General features: G+C 44.8%; 1 protein-coding gene across 1 annotated transcript; it reads left to right on the plus strand.

The window, feature by feature from the left end:
* The first annotated feature begins 4,817 nt into the window (after nucleotides 1–4,817).
* On the plus strand, nucleotides 4,818–15,178 carry LOC141176087 (uncharacterized). Its single transcript, XM_073660077.1, has 7 exons — nucleotides 4,818–4,886; nucleotides 8,967–9,111; nucleotides 9,240–9,419; nucleotides 9,502–9,625; nucleotides 9,705–9,802; nucleotides 10,001–10,091; nucleotides 12,240–15,178. The coding sequence occupies exons 2-7, from the start codon at nucleotides 9,034–9,036 to the stop codon at nucleotides 13,427–13,429; spliced, it is 1,761 nt and encodes a 586-aa protein (XP_073516178.1). The 5' UTR covers nucleotides 4,818–4,886; nucleotides 8,967–9,033; the 3' UTR covers nucleotides 13,430–15,178.
* The last annotated feature ends 7,236 nt before the right edge of the window (nucleotides 15,179–22,414 follow it).

Here is a 22,414-nt window from a genome sequence, read left to right on the forward strand (position 1 = left end):
GCCCTTACACAGCCTGGAGGTGTGTTTGGGGTCATTGTCCTGTTGAAAAATAAATGATGGTCCAACTAAACGCAAACCGGATGGAATAGCATGCCGCTGCAAGATGCTGTGGTAGCCATGCTGGTTCAGTATGCCTTCAATTTTGAATAAATCCCCAACAGTGTCACCAGCAAAGCACCCCCACACCATCTCCTCCATGCTTCACGGTGGGAACCAGGCATGTAGAGTCCATCCGTTCACCTTTTCTGCGTCACACAAAGACATGGTGGTTGGAACCAAAGATCTCAAATTTGGACTCATCAGACCAAAGCACAGATTTCCACTGATCTAATGTCCATTCCTTGTGTTCTTTAGCCCAAACAAGTCTCTTCTGCTTGTTGCCTGTCCTTAGCAATGGTTTCCTAGCAGCTATTTTACTATGAAGGCCTGCTACACAAAGTCTCCTCTTAACAGTTGTTGAAGAGATGTGTCTGCTGCTAGAACTCTGTGTGGCATTGACCTGGTCTCTAATCTGAGCTGCTGTTAACCTGCAATTTCTGAGGCTGGTGACTCGGATAAACTTATCCTCAGAAGCAGAGGTGACTCTTGGTCTTCCTTTCCTGGGGCGGTCCTCATGTGAGCCAGTTTCTTTGTAATGCTTGATGGATTTTGCAACTGCACTTGGGGACACTTTCAAAGTTCTCCCAATTTTTCGGACTGACTGACCTTCATTTCTTAAAGTAATGATGGCCACTTGTTTTTCTTTACTTAGCTGCTTTTTTCTTGCCATAATACAAATTCTAACAGTCTATTCAGACCAGACTTCTGCACAACACAACTGATGGTCCCAACCCCATTTATAAGGCAAGAAATCCCACTTATTAAACCTGACAGGGCACACCTGTGAAGTGAAAACCATTTCCGGTGACTACCTCTTGAAGCTCATCAAGAGAATGCCAAGAGTGTGCAAAGCAGTCATCAAAGCAAAAGGTGGCTACTTTGAAGAACCTAGAATATAAGACATATTTTCAGTTGTTTCACACTTTTTTGTTAAGTATATAATTCCACATGTGTTAATTCATAGTTTTGATGCCTTCAGTGTGAATACAATTTTCATAGTCATGAAAATATAGAAAAATCTTTAAATCAGAAGGTGTGTCCAAACTTTTGGTCTGTACTGTATATGTAGTGATATTGTGCAACAGGTGGGATATTTTTGCTCTTAGATCTTAAATTTGAAAAAGGAGGACTGGGTGAGTCAGAAGTCATTGAGTAAGCTCCCAGGTCTTCTAATGTATTACCTCTTCCTCCTTCTCCTTCATCAATATGGGTTCTAATGATTTAACCCCTTACCGACGTGGTACGAACTAATATGCACCATGTCGGTACCCCCGGTTCAGCAAGGGCTCAGGCGCTGAGCCTGCACTGAACCGGGCACATGTCAGCTGATCTATACAGCTGATATGCGCCCGCAACAGCCGCGGGTGGAATCGCGATCCACCCGCGGCTGTTAACCAGTTAAATGCCGCTGTCAATCTCTGACAGCGGCATTTAACATCACCGTGCCGGAAGTGTGGCATTAGCCCCGCCCATCAGTGACGCCGTCACATGATCGTGGGTCACCAATGGGTTGACATGACAACCTGGGGTCTGCAGCAGACCCCTGTCGTTGTCATGTCAAGACTACTATGAGTGCCGCCCAGTGGTCAGTGTTCATAGCCAGTGAGCATTTCTGCTACATACAGATGATCTGCTCATCGCCTGTATGAAGCAGAGCCGATCAGGCAAGTGCTGCTTCTAGTCTCCCATGGACTATTGAAGCAAGCAAAAAATAAAAAAAATGTTTTTAAAAATATAAAAAATATATAAAAGTTTAAATCGCCCCCTTTCGCCCCATTAAATATAAAACAATAAAAAAAAAAACACATACACATATTTGGTATAGTCGCATTCAGAATCGCCCGATCTATCAATCTAAAAAAAGAATTAATTTGATCGGTAAACGGCGTAATGAGAAAAAAAATTCTAAACTCTAAAATTACGTTTTTTTAGTCACCGCAACATTGCAATAAAATGCAATAGCAAGCGATCAAAACATCGCATCTACCCCAAAATGGTAGATACGGCCCCAGATCACGAAAAATGGAGACGCTACGGGTCTCGGAAAATGGAGACTTTTTTTTCAGCAAACTTTGGATTTTTTTTCACCACGTAAATAAAAAAGAACCTATACATGTTTGGTGTCTACAAACTCATCATGACCTGGAGAATAATAATGGCAGGTCAGTTTTAGCATTCAGCGAACATGGTAAAAAAAACAAACAACTGTGGTATTGCACTTTTTTTTGCAATTTCACCGCAATTGGATTTTTTTCCCCGTTTTCCAGTACATGATATGATAAAACCAGCGATGGCGTGCAAAAGTACAACTTGTCCCACAAAAAATAAGCCCTCACACGACCATATTGACAGAAAAATAAAAACGCTATGCCTCTGGGAACAAGGGGAGCAAAAATCAAAAATGCAAACTGCTCCGGTCATCAAGGGGTTAATTGCATATTTATGCAAGGCCAGTTTACGGGCGAATAAGTTGACATCCTTCGTCCATACAAAGAGATCAAACCTTGGGGTTGGAGTAAATGACAGCCCTTTCCTTAGAAGTCCTATCTGTATGTCACTAAGTGAAAATCTGTAAATTATCATCATTACAGAGAGACCTATTATTACTTTCTATGTCTATTATTTGTTCCCTAAAAAAGGGAAAGTCTGTCCAGTGGCGCCTATTGATGGCATTGTTGTTGTCATATTCATAGGGGTTGCAGGTAAAGCTGTCGCTACTGACATTTGGGGGACAATTGGTGTTCCCGTTGACATCATATTTCCAAACACAGCAGGTATAGTGGGCTGAGCTTTCCACTCCCTGAGTTACTGGTTCTGTTCTCATAGTGGTTAATGTAGATGAAAATAAGCAGGAGAGGGGGATTCTGGAAAACAATTTTGAATTGTTCCACAAATTGTCCCCCCAATGATTTAGAGAGGGACAATTTCCTTTGTCTCCGATTCCTTTTATATCCGCGCTTTCTCTTCATTCCTAACCTAAAATCTCCCTGCCCACTGACAGCGCGATCAGACTCCGATAGATCAGTACCCGAAAGGTCAGCAAACCTGGGTCTTGTTGATCTTTGCCCTCTGCATTTATTTTTTTAGACCTCTCCTGTCTCGAAGTCAGATCTGATATAAACTCCCGATGCTTCTTTTCTTTGATGTCCCTATTAAATATTTCAAGATTTTTTGTAATTTTAACTCCAAATTCACGAAATCAGGCTGTGAAGCAAACTGTAGAATATCTATTATCTCTTTCTCTAATTTTTGATTCATCAGTAACAGGTTCTTCTCATATTCGAGAAGGTGATTAATCATCCGTACAGAGCTGTCCGGAGATCTTCCCAACCTTTCATAAACGCCTCATCATCTCTATGTGCATCGGGAAGGACTGGGATTCTCAGACCCCCATATACGATTCTCCTCTGAAAATAAGTTTCAAAACTCGCAATTTCCCACCATGTCCTTATCTGCTGTCTGCAAGTCCTGTAGATATTATCAGAGGAGCTATTCAAATTCCCTTCTGAAGAGGAAGAACTGTCTGTAGAAAAAACTTGTGTTGCTTCCATACACTTCATACATGCTCCGTACACCTCGTACACGCGCGGCTCCGCTCCGTACACCTCGCACACACGCGGCTCCGCTCCATACACCTCGTACACGCGCGGCTCCGCTCCTCCGTACGCCTCTTACACGCGCGGCTCCGCTCCTCCGTACGCCTCGTACACGCGCGGCTCCGCTCCTCCGTACGCCTCGCACACGCGCGGCTCCGCTCCTCCGTACGCCTCGCGCACGCGCGGCTCCGCTCCGTACGCCTCGCGCACGCGCGGCTCCGCTCCGTACGCCTCGCGCACGCGCGGCTCCGCTCCGTACGCCTCGCGCACGCGCGGCTCCGCTCCGTACGCCTCGCGCACGCGCGGCTCCGCTCCGTACGCCTCGCGCACGCGCGGCTCCGCTCCGTACGCCTCGCGCACGCGCGGCTCCGCTCCGTACGCCTCGCACACGCGCGGCTCCGCTCCGTACGCCTCGCACACGCGCGGCTCCGCTCCGTACGCCTCGTACACGCGCGGCTCCGCTCCGTACGCCTCGTACACGCGCGGCTCCGCTCCGTACGCCTCGTACACGCGCGGCTCCGCTCCGTACGCCTCGTACACGCGCGGCTCCGCTCCGTACGCCTCGTACACACGCGGCTCCGCTCCGTACGCCTCGTACACACGCGGCTCCGCTCCGTACGCCTCGTACACACGCGGCTCCGCTCCGTACGCCTCGTACACACGCGGCTCCGCTCCGTACGCCTCGTACACACGCGGCTCTGCTCCGTACGCCTCGTACACACGCGGCTCCGCTCCGTACGCCTCGTACACACGCGGCTCCGCTCCGTACACCTCGTACACACGCGCTGCTCCGCTCCGTACACCTCGTACACACACGCTGCTCCGCTCCGTACACCTCGTACACACACGGCTCTGCTCCGTACACCTCGTACACACGCGGCTCCGCTCCGTACACCTCGTACACACGCGGCTCCGCTCCGTACACCTCGTACACACGCGGCTCTGCTACATCCACACTGTAAACCCCTCCTGACCCCACACATAAACTTCAGCTCATCCAGCACCATGACAACCAGCACAGCAGAGTCCTGCATCCACTGAGGCCCCTGATCATGTGACCCCTGACTCCTCCCCTCCTGTGACCTCATCACAGCTCCTGTGCGCACAGAGCAGCCATATATGTGGTGGCGGCTCGGTTGCCTTTTTCCCAGGTGGCTCCTCCTTTTCCGGGGTGTGGCTCTGCAGCTGGAGGTCTGTGCAGACTTCTCGTTATTCTCTTTGTGAATTATTTCTTCCTCTTCCTTCTATATCGCCGCCATACTCCGCAGCACTGTGCACATTATTATCGCACTCACTATAGTCCATATTCACACCTGCGATTCCTATCTGTGTGTGCAGTGATTGCGGTTTCCTCCTGTCCTCCAGAGAGTAATGTCCTCCCAGAGAGTAATGTCCTCCCCTCTGTAATAATTCTCCCTTTTCCCCCTGTGACTCCACATGATAATATTCCCCTATTCACCTGCAGCGGCCACAACTCCTGTGTGCCCCCATATATTAGTAATGTCCGCTGTGTGCCCCCATATATTAGTAATGTCCGCTGTGTGCCCCCATATATTAGTAATGTCCGCTGTGTGCCCCCATATATTAGTAACGTCCCCTGTGTGCCCCCATATATTAGTAATGTCGTCTGTGTGCCCCCATATGTTAGTAATGTCCCCTGTGTGCCCCCATATATTAGTAATGTCCCCTGTGCCCCCATATATTAGTAATGTCACCTGTGCCCCCATATATTAGTAATGTCACCTGTGTCCCCATATATTAGTAATGTCTCCTGTGTGCCCCCATATATTAGTAATGTCACCTGTGCCCCCATATATTAGTAATGTCTCCTGTGTGCCCCCATATATTAGTAACGTTACCTGTGTGTCCCCATATATTAGTAATGTCACCTGTGTGCCCCCATATATTAGTAACGTCGCCTGTGTGCCCCCATATATTAGTAACGTCGCCTGTGTGCCCCATATATTAGTAATGTCCCCTGTGTGCCCCCATATATTAGTAATGTCCCCTGTGTGCCCCCATATATTAGTAATGTCCCCTATGTGCCCCCATTTATTAGTAATGCCCCCTGTGTGCCCCCATATATTAGTAACGTCGCCTGTGTGCCCCATATATTAGTAATGCCCCCTGTGTGCCCCCATATATTAGTAATGTCCCCTGTGTGTCCCCATATATTAGTAATGTCCCCTGTGTGCCCCCATATATTAGTAATGTCCCCTGTGTGCCCCCATATATTAGTAATGTCTTCTGTGTGCCCCCATATATTAGTAATGTCCCCTGTGTACCCCCATATATTAGTAACGTCTCCTGTGTGCCCCCATATATTAGTAATGTCCCCTGTGTGCCCCCATATATTAGTAACGTCCCCTGTGTGCCCCCATATATTAGTAACGTCCCCTGTGTGCCCCCATATATTAGTAACGTCCCCGTGTGCCCCCATATATTAGTAACGTCTCCGTGTGCCCCCATATATTAGTAACGTCTCCTGTGTGCCCCCATATATTAGTAACGTCTCCTATGTGCCCCCATATATTAGTAACGTCTCCTGTGTGCCCCCATATATTAGTAACGTCTCCTGTGTGCCCCCATATATTAGTAACGTCCCCTGGGTGCCCCCATATATTAGTAACGTCCCCTGGGTGCCCCATATATTAGTAATGTCCCCTGTGTGCCCCCATATATTAGTAATGTCCCCTGTGTGCCCCCATATATTAGTAATGTCCCCTGTGTGCCCCCATATATTAGTAACGTCCCCTGTGTGCCCCCATATATTAGTAACATCCACTGTGTGCCCCCATATATTAGTAACGTCCCCTGTGTGCCCCCATATATTAGTAATGTCCCCTGTGTGCCCCCATATATTAGTAACGTCCCCTGTGTGCCCCCATATATTAGTAACGTCCCCTGTGTGCCCCCATATATTAGTAACGTCACTTGTGTGCCCCCATATATTAGTAACGTCACTTGTGTGCCCCCATATATTAGTAACGTCACTTGTGTGCCCCCATATATTAGTAACGTCACTTGTGTGTCCCCATATATTAATGTCCCCTGTGTGCCCCCATATATTAGTAATGTCCCCTGTGTGCCCCCATATATTAGTAATGTCCCCTGTGTGCCCCCATATATTAGTAATGTCCCCTGTGTGCCCATATATTAGTAATGTCCCCTGTGTGCCCCATATATTAGTAATGTCCCCTGTGTGCCCCCATATATTAGTAATGTCCCGTGTGCCCCCATATATTAGTAATGTCCCGTGTGCCCCCATATATTAGTAATGTCCCCTGTGTGTCCCCATATATTAGTAATGTCCCCTGTGTGCCCAAAATAGTATTACTGCCCCGTGTGCCCCCCATATGTTAGTAATGTCCCCTGTGTGCCCCCCATATATTAGTAATGTCCCCTGTGTGCCCCCATATATTAGTAATGTCACCTGTGCCCCCATATATTAGTAATGTCACCTGTGAGCCTCCAAATGTTAGTAATGTCCCCTGTGTGCCCCCCGTATGTTAGTAATGTCCCCTGTGTGCCCCCCATATGTTAGTAATGTCCCCTGTGTGCCCCCCATATGTTAGTAATGTCCCCTGTGTGCCCCCATATATTAGTAATGTCGCCTGTGTGCCCCCATATATTAGTAATGTTGCCTGTGTGCCCCCATCTATTAGTAATGTCACGGGCCATATACCAGGATGCACTACATGGGACCATTATACTGTGGTGCACTATATGGGGAAGACATTATACTATAGTTCACTATATGGGGCCATGATACTGTGGGGCACATTAGACTGTGGGCCACTGTATGGGGCCATTAGACTGTGGGCCACTGTATGGGGCCATTAGACTGTGGGCCACTGTGTGGGGCCATTAGACTGTGGGCCACTGTGTGGGGCCATTAGACTGTGGGCCACTGTGTGGGGCCATTAGACTGTGGGCCACTGTGTGGGGCCATTAGACTGTGGGCCACTGTGTGGGGCCATTAGACTGTGGGCCACTGTGTGGGGCCATTAGACTGTGGGCCACTGTGTGGGGCCATTAGACTGTGGGCCACTGTGTGGGGCCATTAGACACTGGGCCACTGTGTGGGGCCATTAGACACTGGGCCACTGTGTGGGGCCATTAGACACTGGGCCACTGTGTGGGGCCATTAAACAGAGGACTTGGTGACTCTGATGTGCGGTGTAGTTACTGAGGTCACTGCTCATCAGAGCTGCCAGGTCTTGTGGAATGCAGTGGGCCCCGGAGTGGCTGCTGCTACGACCTATAGAGCGTTGTCCTCTGAACAAGGCTCCATAGCCTTTGGATGTTGGATTCAGGGATCGTCATGGGAACGCCATGGACTATGTCGGACCTGCATGGGTTTTTTTTTTTCAAAAATAAATTGGTGAACCAGGAAGAGTGTCGGGGAGTCTTTCTTCAAATAATTTTTTTTTTCTGTCTGTGTATTTTTTTCTCCATTACTAACCCCAGGGCTTGATGCCAAATGTGTTTTTTGACAATTCACAGCTGTCATCAACCTCAACTATCATTACCCCAATTGCCACCGCACAAGGGCAATAGAGAAGAGGTGGGCAAAGCGCGTATTTTCAGGCTGGATAGGGTCAATAACCAGGATCGTTCTGAGCCTGATATCAACCCGCAGTTGTCTGCTTCACCTTGCCTGGTTACAAAAAATAGTTTTTTTTTTTCATTTATTTATTAGGGTAAACATCCTTTAGTGCCACATGAAAGGCACTTAAGTTTATTATATGTAGGGGCTTGTGAAATTATATATAAAAGCATCAAACTTCTGTGTGTGAATCAGACATGAGATCTAACGTGACATAAGATTACAGTCCGGGGAAGATGGGAAACATTCATATAGACGGCCGGTGGAGATGTAGTCAGTGACGGACACTGGCCAAATATCTTTCTAGAGCCGTAGTAGATGATGAATGTGTCGTCCTCATCATGAAGTAGTTATTTCTCATGTCACGTGTAATGAATATCTCCTGCAGTATTGCTAATGCCGATTCCAGTGTCGGTAAATGGGACGAGAATTAGCAATAAGGAAGATGAGTTTATGAGAAACGTGTTCAGCTGCAGATTCCGAGGAAGAAACTGATTTTTGTTTGTGGCCTAAAATATATAGGTTTTATTACTAGATGTAAAGCAGAAAACTAAATACTGTAAAATAATAAATCTCCTCATGTTTCCCTTATTATCTCCAGTAATTGTATTATTACACAGGATTTTTATGATGTTCCATCGGCTCATTTTCTTCTTGTTCAGGTCAATATCAGATCCTCTCAGTGAAGATCTTCTATGTAAGAGAATTTTCCTAATTCTCCCATCAAAGATGGATATGGACAGAGACAAGATGGCGGAGAGAATATTACACCTCACCCTAGAGATCCTCTTCCGGCTTACTGGAGAGGTGAGAGATTCTGATGATGTCACATTACATCATTCTTATCTATGGGAATAACAGATGGACGAACTGGAGAGGTGAGGACTCTGGAAATGTCTGGAGTGAGATTTATTAATCTGTCTCTCCATAACCAGGATTACACAGTAGTGAAGAAGACCTCTAGTGAGCGCTGTCAGGACCCTGTGTCTGAGGGATGGGGAAGACCCCTGAGCCCAATCACAGGACCTCCACCTCACCCCCTGATACATGAGGACATCAATGACCAGAAGATCCTAGAACTTACCTACAAGATGATTGAGCTTCTGACTGGAGAGGTGACACTGCTGGGAATGCTGGGACATTATACAGTAACGCTATGAAGGGATTGGGGGATGACAGTATCATTGTATGTGTCAGGTTCCTGTAAGGTGTCAGGATGTCGCTGTTTATTTCTCCATGGAGGAGTGGGAGTATTTAGAAGGACACAAAGATCTGTATAAGGACGTCATGATGGAGGTTCCCCAGCCCCTCACATCACCAGGTAATAGGACTAAATACACACGGCCTATAATTATCTGTATGTAAAGAATGAATTCAGTCCCTGTATGTGTTTCCTCCAGATCTATCCAGTAAGAGGACAACACCAGAGAGATGTCCCCGTCCTCTTCTTCCACAGGACTGTAAGCAAGAAGATCCCAATGTTCCTCAGGATCATCAGGTAGATGGAGAGATGGTGTCATGAGATCTCCCCTATGATGTGTAGACGGCTGTGAAGGTCTTGTGTTCAGTCTTGTTTTATCCACCAGTATTATATGTTTTATACTTGTGTAATGAGAACGGTGGAGATGGCAGGATTAGAGCTGATCATAGATGCGACTTCTCCATCTGTCTGTGACTTTTACAATATTTGTTTCAGGGTGAAGATCTGACCTATATTAATGCTACAGAAACATATGTGAGGGGTCATGAGCGGTGTAAAGAGGAGATTCCTACAGATAACCATCCAGGTGAGTAGTAACCACTAAATGCAGAGAAGTCACATATTCTCCTCAGTCACCGGCTGTGGCTGCTTTATCGGTGGTGTAGTCCGGCCGTATCACAATCATGTGATGACCATTTTACCTCTTGACCACAACATTCTTCACCCAAAACTGTTCGAATGACTTTGGGCATTGAAAGCCCTTTTCTATAGAATTTACAACCTGCGGGATCCACCTACCCCCAGTTGGCTTCCTAGAATCCTGATATCTTATTGGATGAATCTGCCTTCTCTCCCTTCTGCTTCTGAATGTCGTCATATGGTCCCTACAAGACCAGGTCTAGTCTTTCTGGCCAAACTTCACTTTTATGATCGACAACATTAAACATGCAGTGAGGGCAGGGCCAAGTGTGAATTTCTGTATAATAACAACAGAGTTTCCATTTATCCTGACTTTACAATTTCTTTTAAAACCATCTAACTTCAAATAGGATTGTGATAAACTACATAAAAAACATTACACCTGTGCCATGATATATCTCTAAGCTGTGCGTGGCTGATGGATGTAATATACATTTATTCACGCCTGCAGGAGATGTGTTGGCATGGCTCGAGCCCTGGTTTCATGGATTCACTCCACATCATAAATTCCATTATGTTTTCAATCCTAAGGAATTCAGATTACTGCACAATCTCTCCTGAAATGGGGGCACTAACACTTTGTCTACTCTTCTGGTCAGGACTCATAGTAGCTCCAGTGGTCCACCATAAATGAATAAAGTCCGTTGTTGGAGATGTAACATTTTTTTATTCCATATCTTTCTTTACAGCTTAATTCTGTGTGATAGTTTGATTGTGGTGGGATCGGCCGGCCTCACTTATGTGAGTCTGTAACTCCCTGGTAGTCTTTAAAAAAAAAAAAAGGTCTCCATTGCCTCTTCCAAGTGCCCTTACGATACTTTAGATAGCTAAGAGCCACCTAGCCCCATACTCTAATTACCCCAGAGAGGTTTCACCACTAGTTACTATTTACTATTTACTGATGAAGACTGTTGAGTTTGATCATTTCAATAGATGTCATTGTCTATACTCACAACTTTTGACTGCACTAGTTAGTGTCCAAAATAGGGATTGCCTTGCCCATCACCCTTTTACCCCTCTACATGGATCTGGACTTGCACCCCTAGGCTTGGGCCATGGTGTTACCTGCTGTTCTTTGGTGTGAGATGGGAAGAAGAATAGTCATGTAGCCGGGTCAGAGCCAAGGGCTGGACAGAACCTGCATCACCCAGAGCTTCTGGTTCTGTCATCTCCTCCATCACCAGCGCCGCCTGCAGGATGAATAAGGCGGCTCCTGGTGACAGAGGCAGATGTCGCAGGAGCAGATCCCAGAGAAGATGGGACACACCTTTTGCAGAAGCTCTAAAATAACAAAATAGCTGAAAACCAGAGCAGTAGAAATCCCCATAAAGTGACTCCATTTTGGAAATTATAACCCTCAGTGAAATAATCTATAGGAGTAGTGACTATTTTGACTTCACAGGCACTTTCTGGAAATTAGCACGCAGTGGATGTTGGAGAAAGAAAATTGCAAATATACCATTTTATTACCCTACACATAGTGCCCAGATTTTGCTTCAGGAGACACACACCGTAAATTAAGTGGGTTCCTCTCACTATAGGAATGTCAAATACATGGATGCTAAATGTTGTTTGGGCGCACTGCAAGGCTCAGAAGTGAGGGGGAGATCTGACTTTGGGAGAGCGGATATTGCTGGATTGGTTTATGGAAGCCATGTTGCTTTTCAAGAACCTTTGAGTCACTAATAATGTGGAAACCTCTGGTTTTCCATTGACAGATGATGGACCTGAGTGGGGACTTGTTTTTTGTGAGATGAGTAGAAGTTTTTATTGATATTATTTTTGCCTACATAACATCATTTGGTGGCTTTTTATTCCATATTTGGGAGGCAGAATTAACAAACAGTTGAACACTACGATCCACTGGTTCATCCTATGAGGTTTTCTATTGACTGTGAACTGTCATTGTCTTGATGAATAATTCAATATTTTACATAAATTACCATTTTTACAGACAGTTTAAGTAGAAATGCTCAAAAATATACAATTCAAGGATATTTTATTGTAAAATAATAATTGGTTTTATTCTTGGCAGATGACTGTACCAGGAGATCAGAGGGACAGCTGACCTCTTCAATTTTTAAATCAGATGATCTTGAGATCCCACAGGATACAATTGAAGTGAATGACATTACTCCAGATATACCATCATCCCTTCACAGCAAAGATCTGTCATCTGATCATTTGAAACAGGTCCTGTCTTCTGATTCATTACCGATTACTAAGGAAAATCGAAGTCACAAAATAAGCATTAAAAAACGAACTGCTCCTAAAGCAAAGAAGCCATTTTCACATTCAGAATATGGAAATATTTTTCCCCTCAAAAAGTGTATTCTAAAACATCAAAAAATTCACACGACAGAGAATAGGTTTGCATGTTCCGAGTGTGGGAGATGTTTTAACCAGAAATCAGATTTGGTTAAGCACCAGAGAACTCACACAGTGGAGAAGCCTTTTTCCTGTTCAGAATGTGGGAAATATTTTAACCATAAATCAAGTCTTGTTACACACCAGAGACTTCACACAGGGGAGAAGCCTTTTTTCTGTTCAGAATGTGGAAAATGTTTTAACCAGAAAACACAGCTTGATTACCACCAGAGAACCCACACAGGGGTGAAGCCTTTTTCCTGTTCAGATTGTGGAAAATGTTTTAACCTGAAAGCACATCTTAATAGACACCAAATAACTCACACAGGGGAGAAGCCTTTTTCATGTTCGGAATGTGGGAAATATTTTAACCATAAATCAAGTCTTGTAACACACCAGAGAACTCACACAGGGGAGAAACCATTTTCCTGTTTAGAATGTGGACAAAGTTTTGTGAACAAATCATATCTTTTAAGTCACCAAATAATTCACACAGGAAAGAAGCCTTTTTCATGTTCAGAATGTGGTAAATGTTTTAACCATAAATCAAATCTTGTTACACACCAGAGAAGTCACACAGGGGAGAAAGCATTTTCATGTTTAGAATGTGGAAAATGTTTTAAACTGAAAGCGCATCTTAATAGACACCAGAGAATCCACACAGGGCTGAAGCCATTTTCATGTTCAGAATGTGGAAAATGTTTTAACCGGAAATCACATCTTAATAGACACCAGAGAATTCACACAGGGCAGAAGCCATTTTCATGTTCAGAATGTGGAAAATGTTTTGTGAAGAAAACATGCCTTCTTAGTCACCAGAGAACCCACACAGTGAAGAAGCCTTTTTCATGTAATTAATGTGGGAAATGTTTTACACGGAATCAACTTTTAATAAACATCATAGAAGTCACATTGGGGAGAAGCCTTTTTCATGTTCAGAATGTTGGAAATGTTCTAACTGAAAATTGTATCTTCTTAAAGGAGTTGTCCACTACTACTGCCAACTCCAGAACCAGGCAGTAAGAACTAACCCTGGCATTACCTAAGTGTCAGAGGTGAGCTTATATAGCAGAGGGGAGTGGCCAACACTGAACAGCTGAGACAATCCAGGTAGGAAAGCTCCAGGAGCTTCAACTAAATAGATTAACCCTTGCACTGCTAGCAAGGAAAAAAACTGCACTTTTGAATATGATGGTGAAGTACTTTTAACCAGTGCAGAAGTACATGAAACCAGACACCGCAGTCTTCTGGCCCCTCTCTGTCGTGGTAACCCAGTGACTCTAACTCTGAAATTGCAATCACTATTAAGCCTCAGCCCTAAAGTACACCACATATTTAATTTCTGCTGGTATTTTTGGGGGAAAAAGGTAACAATTTTAATGGAAGTGGTCCTCAGAACGTGATACTTGACCAACCTAGGCGGGGGGATGTGTTAGGGGTCCTATTAATTACTCTCTGACCCATTCCTTTGCTCGGGTTGGGGTGCCATTGGCCTTATTTAATGCATCCATCAAAATTGAAGAAAAGCGGCACTCACTGGATACATTTGAACAGGATCTAACGGAGTGGAGGACAGGGAGTGTGCAGGAGAATGAGGGAGAATCACAGCCGTTACGCGCAGCTGCTCTTCAACAGTTCAGTTGTCATTATCAGTGCATGCAACACATTGTGCAATTTAAAAACATGTTAAAAGGTAATTACAAAAAACACGTACATGTATTTTTATTTATTTATTTTACTCACTTATATACCACTATTAATTCCATTGGGGCTGTCAATCTAAATTCCCTGTCAGTATGTCTCTGGAGTGTGGGAGGAAACCCACCCAAACACAGGGAGAACATACAAACTCCTTGCAGATGTTGTCCTTGGTGGGATTTGAACCCGGGACCCCAGCGCTGCAAGGCTGCAGTGCTAACCACTGAGTCACCGTGTTGCCCATCCAATCTGTCATTTAGTCGCAAAGGACCCTGGGCTGCAGAAGTAAGAATCCACCTTGCTTCTTGTTTTAATAATAACACATGATGATTTCTAAATTGTGGAGGGAACTTGACCTTTTCTATTCCTGCAAAACACTTTGTTCGGATCAGCATTATGATAATCATGCATGTGTCTTCTAAGTGGAGGAGCTCCCTTTCCAGCAATTATAGAGCGATAATGTTCTCTAGATCAGACAAACAGAGGTCTTATAGTTTTACCTTTCTTATAGAATTTACATGGGAAGATGACGTATACCACATGCTTAGTTCTACATGACACAAAGTCCTTCACATGTCAGGTCAATGGTCCTAAGCGGAAGCTTTTGTCTGTGATCTGCAGGTGGTAGAACGAGCAGCTGCCGCATCTGAAGTGTCTCTAGTTACCTGTATTGGGTTCAGTTCTGTTTCTGACTATTAAATCTCCCAGTTTACTACTTCTACATGAAGATAGGGGTTTATTATTGGCTTTCTCGTTTAGCTCTTTGTCACTTTCTATCAGGTGTCCGTTTTGTCTTATAGCTGTATGGATCACCTTATCCATTGCTTTGTGTTTGACAGTTAAAGTTAACCTCTCTACGGTACTCTGCTTTTTCTTATCTTTCTGTTTTAATAAATCTTTTTGAGTTTTTTTACTGACTCTGTCTGTTCATTTAGTAGGGGTAATGGATAACCTCGACTAAGAAAATTTATTTTTGAGTTCATTTGCTTGTCTGGAAAATGTGTCATCATTGTTATTGATCTTTCTTAATCTCAGGAATTGACTGTAAGGAGCCATCTCTTTGTGTGCTGTGGATGCCTTGATGATACTTCAATCACCTGTGTGATACTAAGGAGATCCTGAAAACATGACCTGTGGGGGCCATGAGGATGGAGTTTGGGAAACACTGGTCTAATATATGGGTTTGAGGTAGTGGTGACATATTTATCTTCAAAAAAAGCCAAGAATAATTGGCAAAAACACATGCCACAGGGGTACCCATTGCAGTTGCAGCCTGCTGAAGGAACCACTTGTCCTGAAATTTAAAAGTGTTATGGGATAAAACAAAACCCAAAGCTTCACCTACAAAGTCATTATAGTCCTTATTTTCACTTGCATTATTTAACCCCTTTACCCCCGAGGGTGGTTTGCACGTTAATGACCAGGCCAATTTTTACAATTCTGACCACTGTCACTTTATGAGGTAATTACTCTGGAACGCTTCAACGGATCCCCCTGATTCTGAGATTGTTTTTTCGTGACATATTGTACTTCATGATTGTGGTAAAATTTCTTCGATATGACTTGCTTTATTTGTGAAAAAATAGGAAATTTGGCGAAAATTTTTGCAATTTTCAAAAATTTGAATTATCATGGCCTTAAATCAGAGAGATATATCACACAAAATAGTTAATAAATAACATTTCCCACATGTCTACTTTATACTGTCTACTTTTTTTTGTTAGGAAGTTATAAGTTATAATTTCTCATTTTTCCAACAAAATTTACAAAACGATTTTTTTAGGGACCACATCACATTTGAAGCGACTTTAAGGGGCTTTTATGACAGAAAATACCCAAAAGTGCAACCATTCTAAAAACTGCACCCCTCAAGGTGCTCAAAACCACATTCAAGACATTTATTAACCCTTCAGGTGCCTCACAGGAGTTTTTGGAATGTGGGAGAAATATGAACATACAACTTTTTTTTCACAAAAATTTTACTTTAGACCTCAAATTTTTTTTTTTATTTTCGCAACGGTAACCGGAAAAAATGCACCCCAACGTTTGTTGTGCAATTTCTCCTGAGCACGCAGATACCCCATATGTGGGGAAAAAACACTGTTTGGGCACACAGCAGGGTTCGGTAGGGAAGGAGCGCCATTTGACTTTTTGAATGTAATATTTGGTTGAATAATTAGCAGACGCCATGTCGCGTTCTGGGAGTCCCTGATGTGCCTAAACAACTGAAGCTAGACACCTCAGGGAACTTCTCTAGATGTGTGGTGAGCACCCTGAACCCCCAGGTGCTTCACAGAAGTTTATAACGTAAAGCCATGAAAATAAAAAAATCTAACTTTTTCCACAAAAATGATATTTTAGCCCCAAATTTTTTATTTTTACAAGGGTAAGAGGAGAAAATGGACCCCAAACACTGTTGTGCAATTTCTCCTGAGTATGCCGATACTCCATATGTGGGGAAAATACACTGTTTGGGCACTCGGCAGGGTTCAGAAGGGAAGGAGCACTATGACTTTTTGAACACAAAATTGGCTGAAATCAAGAGCGGGCGCCATGTCGTGTTTGGGGAGCCACTGATGCGCCTAAACAGTGGAAACCCCCCAAAAGTGACCCCATTTTGGAAACTACACCCTCATGGATTTTATTAAGGGGTATAGTGAATATTTTGAACCCAGAGGTACGACACAGAATTTGAAAACATTAGGTCATCATATTGAATTAGTTGTCATTAGTCTTGAGTGCAAGTGCTCGCTACTTGAGTTTGCATCGGGTACTCGGGTATGCACCATGTATCGCGGGTGCTCAAGTGACATGCTCCAGTCCTCGCTCCGCATGTTTCACGGTTATTAGACACCCAAAAAAAACATGCAGGGATCACTCGTGCATGGCAGGCAATCCCCGTGTTTTTTTGGTTGTATAACAGCTGCGAAACATATGAGGCGGAGCATCTCACTCGAGCACCCACCATACTCGGGGCATACCCGAGCACCTGATTCAAACTCAAGTAGCGAGCACCTGTGCACAACACTAGTCGCCATATCGTCATTTTTTTTCTTTACTTCTGAAAAAATCCCAACCCCAACACAACCCTAATACAACTCCAACCCTAATATAAGCTTTACCCTAGTACAACCCTAAAGTTTATTTTTTATGCTGTTCCTCGTGCGGTATTTAGTCATCTAAGTAATTAGACGACTTTATTTTACGGGTCGGTGCGATTACAGCGATACCAGATTCATATCGGGTTTTCATGTTTGTCAGTGGTCACACACTAAATGACGTTTTTTTTGCAAAGACTAGTTTTTGCAACTATTTTTCCATATTTCGGCTGACAGTCATGTAAGGGCTTGTTTTGTGTGGGACGAGTTGACGTTTTTATTAAATGACCATTTTTGATCACTTTCTATTCCGATTTTTTGGAGGCAGAATAAACAAAAACCAACAATTCAGGATTTTTTTTTTATGCCGTTCTGCGTGTGGTAAGATTGATAAGACAGCTTTATTCTTTGGGTCAGTACATTTACAGTGATACTACATTTATATACAGTACAGACCAAAAGTTTGGACACACCTTCTCATTTAAAGATTTTTCTGTATTTTCATGACTACGAAAATTGTACATTCACACTGAAGGCATCAAAACTATGAATTAACATATGTGGAATTATATACTTAACAAAAAAGTGTGAAACAACTGAAAATATGTCTTATATTCTAGGTTCTTCAAAGTAGCCACCTTTTGCTTTGATGACTGCTTTGCACACTATTGGCATTCTCTTGATGTGCTTCAAGAAGTAGTCACCGGAAATGGTTTTCACTTCAAAGGTGTGCCCTGTCAGGTTTAATAAGTGGGATTTCTTGCCTTATAAATGGTGTTGAGACCATCAGTTGTGTTGTGCAGAAGTCTGGTGGATACACAGCTGATAGTCCTACTGAATAGACTGTTAGAATTTGTATTATAGCAAGAAAAAGGCAGCTAAGTAAAGAAAAACGAGTGGCCATCATTACTTTAAGAAATGAAGGTCAGTCAGTGCGAAAAATTGGGAAAACTTTGAAAGTGTCCCCAAGTGCAGTTGCAAAAACCATCAAGCGCTACAAAGAAACTTGCTCACATGAGGACCGCCCCAGGAAAGGAAGACCAAGAGTCACTTCTGCTTCTGAGGATAAGTTTATCCGAGTCACCAGCCTCAGAAATCACAGGTTAACAGCAGCTCGGATTAGAGACCAGGTCAATGCCACACAGAGTTCTAGCAGCAGACACATCTCTTCAACAGCTGTTAAGAGGAGACTTTGTGCAGCAGGCCTTCATGGTAAAATAGCTGCTAGGAAACCATTGCTAAGGACAGGCAACAAGCAGAAGAGACTTGTTTGGGCTAAAGAACACAAGGAATGGACCAGTGGAAATCTGTGCTTTGGTCTGATGAGTCCAAATTTGAGATCTTTGGTTCCAACCACTGTGTCTTTGTGCGACGCAGAAAAGATGAACAGATGGACTCTACATGCCTGGTTCCCACCGTGAAGCATGGAGGAGGAGGTGTGACGGTGCTTTGCTGGTGACACTGTTGGGGATTTACTCAAAAATGAAGGCATACTGAACCAGCATGGCTACCACAGCATCTTGCAGCGGCATGCTAATCCATCCGGTTTGCGTTTAGTTGGACCATCATTTATTTTTCAACAGGACAATGATCCCAAACACACATTCAGGCTGTGTAAGGGCTATTTGACCAAGAAGGAGAGTGATGGGATGTTACGCCAGATGACCTGGCCTCCACAGTCACCAGACCTGAACCCTATCGAGATGGTTTGGGGTGAGCTGGACCGCAGAGTGAAGGCAAAAGGGCCAACAAGTGCTAAGCATCTCTGGGAACTCCTTCAAGATTGTTGGAAGACCATTTCCGGTGACTACCTCTTGAAGCTCATCAAGAGAATGCCAAGAGTGTGCAAAGCAATCATCAAAGCAAAAGGTGGCTACTTTGAAGAACCTAGAATATAAGACATATTTTCAGTTGTTTCACAATTTTTTGTTAAGTATATAATTCCACATGTGTTAATTCATAATTTTGATGCCTTCAGTGTGAATGTACAATTTTCATAGTCATGAAAATACAGAAAAATCTTTAAATGAGAAGGTGTGTCCAAACTTTTGGTCTGTACTGTATATTTTTTTATGTTTTGGCGCCTTTACATAATTATATAGAAAAAAAAATTTTTTTTTGCATCGCTTTATTCTGAGAGCTATAACTTTTTTATTTTTCAGCTGATGAAGCTGTATGGCAACTTGTTTTTTTGTGGGATTTTTTTGTGGGATTATTTACATTTGTCTTTTTATCGCGCGTTATTCTATTTTTTGTTTGGCGGAATGATGATAACGCATTGTTTTTGCTTCGTTTATTTTTATTTTTTTTCCCGTGTTTACTAAAGGGGTTAACTTGTGGGACAATTTTATAGCTCAGGTTGTTCCGGACACGGCGATTCCAAATATGTGTACTTTTATTGTTGTTTTTGTTTTTTTTCATAATAATATTTAATTTAAGGGTGCAGTGTGTGTATATATATATATATATATATATATTTTTTTTTTTTTTTTTTTGATTATTTTTTCTTTATATATATATATATATATATATATATATATATATATATATATATATATATATATATATATATATATATATATATATATATATTTTTTTTTTTTTTTTTTTTTTTACTTCTTTTTTTCCCACTTTTTGACACTTTCTTTTACTTTTACACTTTATCCCACTATGGGACTTTCACTTTTTTGCAGGCTGATCACTAGTATAACATAGAGATGCAGCACCTGCATCTTTATGCTATACAGGCTTTCAGCCTACATGCAGAAGTTACTTTGATTGAGCTGTGCGCATGATCAAAGTACGTTCCTGATGCCTGGTGACCCGGATGTCGTCATGACGACATCAGGTCCCCATAGCATCTACCGGGACCCAGCACAGACAGCGCGAGATGCCTGAGAGAAGATAAGAGGGGCTTGCTTACCTTCCCTTGCTCCTGGAATGCCATGATCGGCTTCAATCGCAGCATTTCGGAGGTTAATGTGCCAGGAGCGGGGTGGCACCGCTCCTGGCACATAGCACCGGCGGCGATCTCCCTGCACAGCTTGTGTGCGGGAGTGATCACATTGTGCGTAATGGTAGTAGTCCAATAGGCTCAGGACACAGGGACGTACTATTGCTGACAATGTCAGAGAGGGGTTTTAATATACATTCAATTGCCGTTTTTTGGGGAATTCTTGTACAAAGGCTTTCTACATCTATCGATGTTAAAATAAAATCCTCCTGCCATTCAATGTCATAGAAAGTCTTCAGGAATTCACCAGATTCTTTTAGATATGATGGAACATTTGTTAACAATGGTCTCAGCAGCCAGTCGAGATATTTTGACAGTGGTTCCATTACAGAACCAATCCCCGAGATTATCGGACTGCCAGGAGGTGAGGTTAAGGATTTTTGCACTTTGAGTACATAGTGCCAGTATTTTTCAACCTTTTTCTCAAAAATGTACGGAGTTGATTTTTATATTTATTAGTTGGATCATCCGGCAAAGGAACATATGTGGAGTCATCCATTAATTGTCTGTGTGCCTCTGAGATATACCATATGATGCCCTGTTATGGGGGAGGTCTGCTGCTGACACTGTTATAGGGTTAATGTACCCCAATTCTATACTAATATCCCCCATCCTGATATATATATATGTCCCTATCCAGACATATATGATTCCCATATTGATATATATGGCCCCCCATCCAGGTATGCACACACAGCTCCGCTCCGTACGCCTCTTGCACACGCGGCTCCGCTCCGTATGCCTCATACACAAACGGCTCTGCTCTGTATACCTCGTATACACGCGGCTCTGCTCCGTATACCTCGTACACACGGCTCCGCTCCGTACACCTCGTACACACGCACCTCCGCTCCGCACACTTTGTACCCACGCGGCTCCGCTCCGTACACCTCGTACACACACGGCTCCGCTCCGTACACCTCGTACACACACGGCTCCGCTCTGTACACCTTGTACACACGCACCTCCGCTCTGCACACCTTGTACAAACGCGCCTCCACTCCGTACACCCTGTACACACGCGGCTCCGCTCCGTACGCCTCGTACACGCGCACCTCCGCTCCGCACACTTTGTACCCACGCGGCTCCGCTCCGTACACCTCGTACACACACGGCTCCGCTCCGTACACCTCGTACACACACGGCTCCGCTCTGTACACCTTGTACACACGCACCTCCGCTCTGCACACCTTGTACAAACGCGCCTCCACTCCGTACACCCTGTACACGCGCGGCTCCGCTCCGTACGCCTCGTACACGCGCGGCTCCGCTCCGTACGCCTCGTACACGCGCGGCTCCGCTCCGTACACCTCGTACACACGCGGCTCCGCTCCGTACACACGCGGCTCCGCTCCGTACACACGCGGCTCCGCTCCGTACGCCTCGTACACACGCGGCTCCGCTCCGTACGCCTCGTACACGCGCGGCTCCGCTCCGTACGCCTCGTACACGCGCGGCTCCGCTCCGTACGCCTCGTACACGCGCGGCTCCGCTCCGTACGCCTCGTACACGCGCGGCTCCGCTCCGTACGCCTCGTACACGCGCGGCTCCGCTCCGTACGCCTCGTACACGCGCGGCTCCGCTCCGTACGCCTCGTACACGCGCGGCTCCGCTCCGTACGCCTCGTACACGCGCGGCTCCGCTCCGTACGCCTCGTACACGCGCGGCTCCGCTCCGTACGCCTCGTACACGCGCGGCTCCGCTCCGTACGCCTCGTACACGCGCGGCTCCGCTCCGTACGCCTCGTACACGCGCGGCTCCGCTCCGTACGCCTCGTACACGCGCGGCTCCGCTCCGTACGCCTCGTACACGCGCGGCTCCGCTCCGTACGCCTCGTACACGCGCGGCTCCGCTCCGTACGCCTCGTACACGCGCGGCTCCGCTCCGTACGCCTCGTACACGCGCGGCTCCGCTCCGTACGCCTCGTACACGCGCGGCTCCGCTCCGTACGCCTCGTACACGCGCGGCTCCGCTCCGTACGCCTCGTACACGCGCGGCTCCGCTCCGTACGCCTCGTACACGCGCGGCTCCGCT

This window comes from Phyllobates terribilis, unplaced genomic scaffold (assembly GCF_046119375.1).
Source record: "Phyllobates terribilis strain yellow unplaced genomic scaffold, ASM4611937v1 Scaffold_17__1_contigs__length_24005725, whole genome shotgun sequence".
Taxonomy (NCBI): Eukaryota; Metazoa; Chordata; class Amphibia; order Anura; family Dendrobatidae; genus Phyllobates; species Phyllobates terribilis.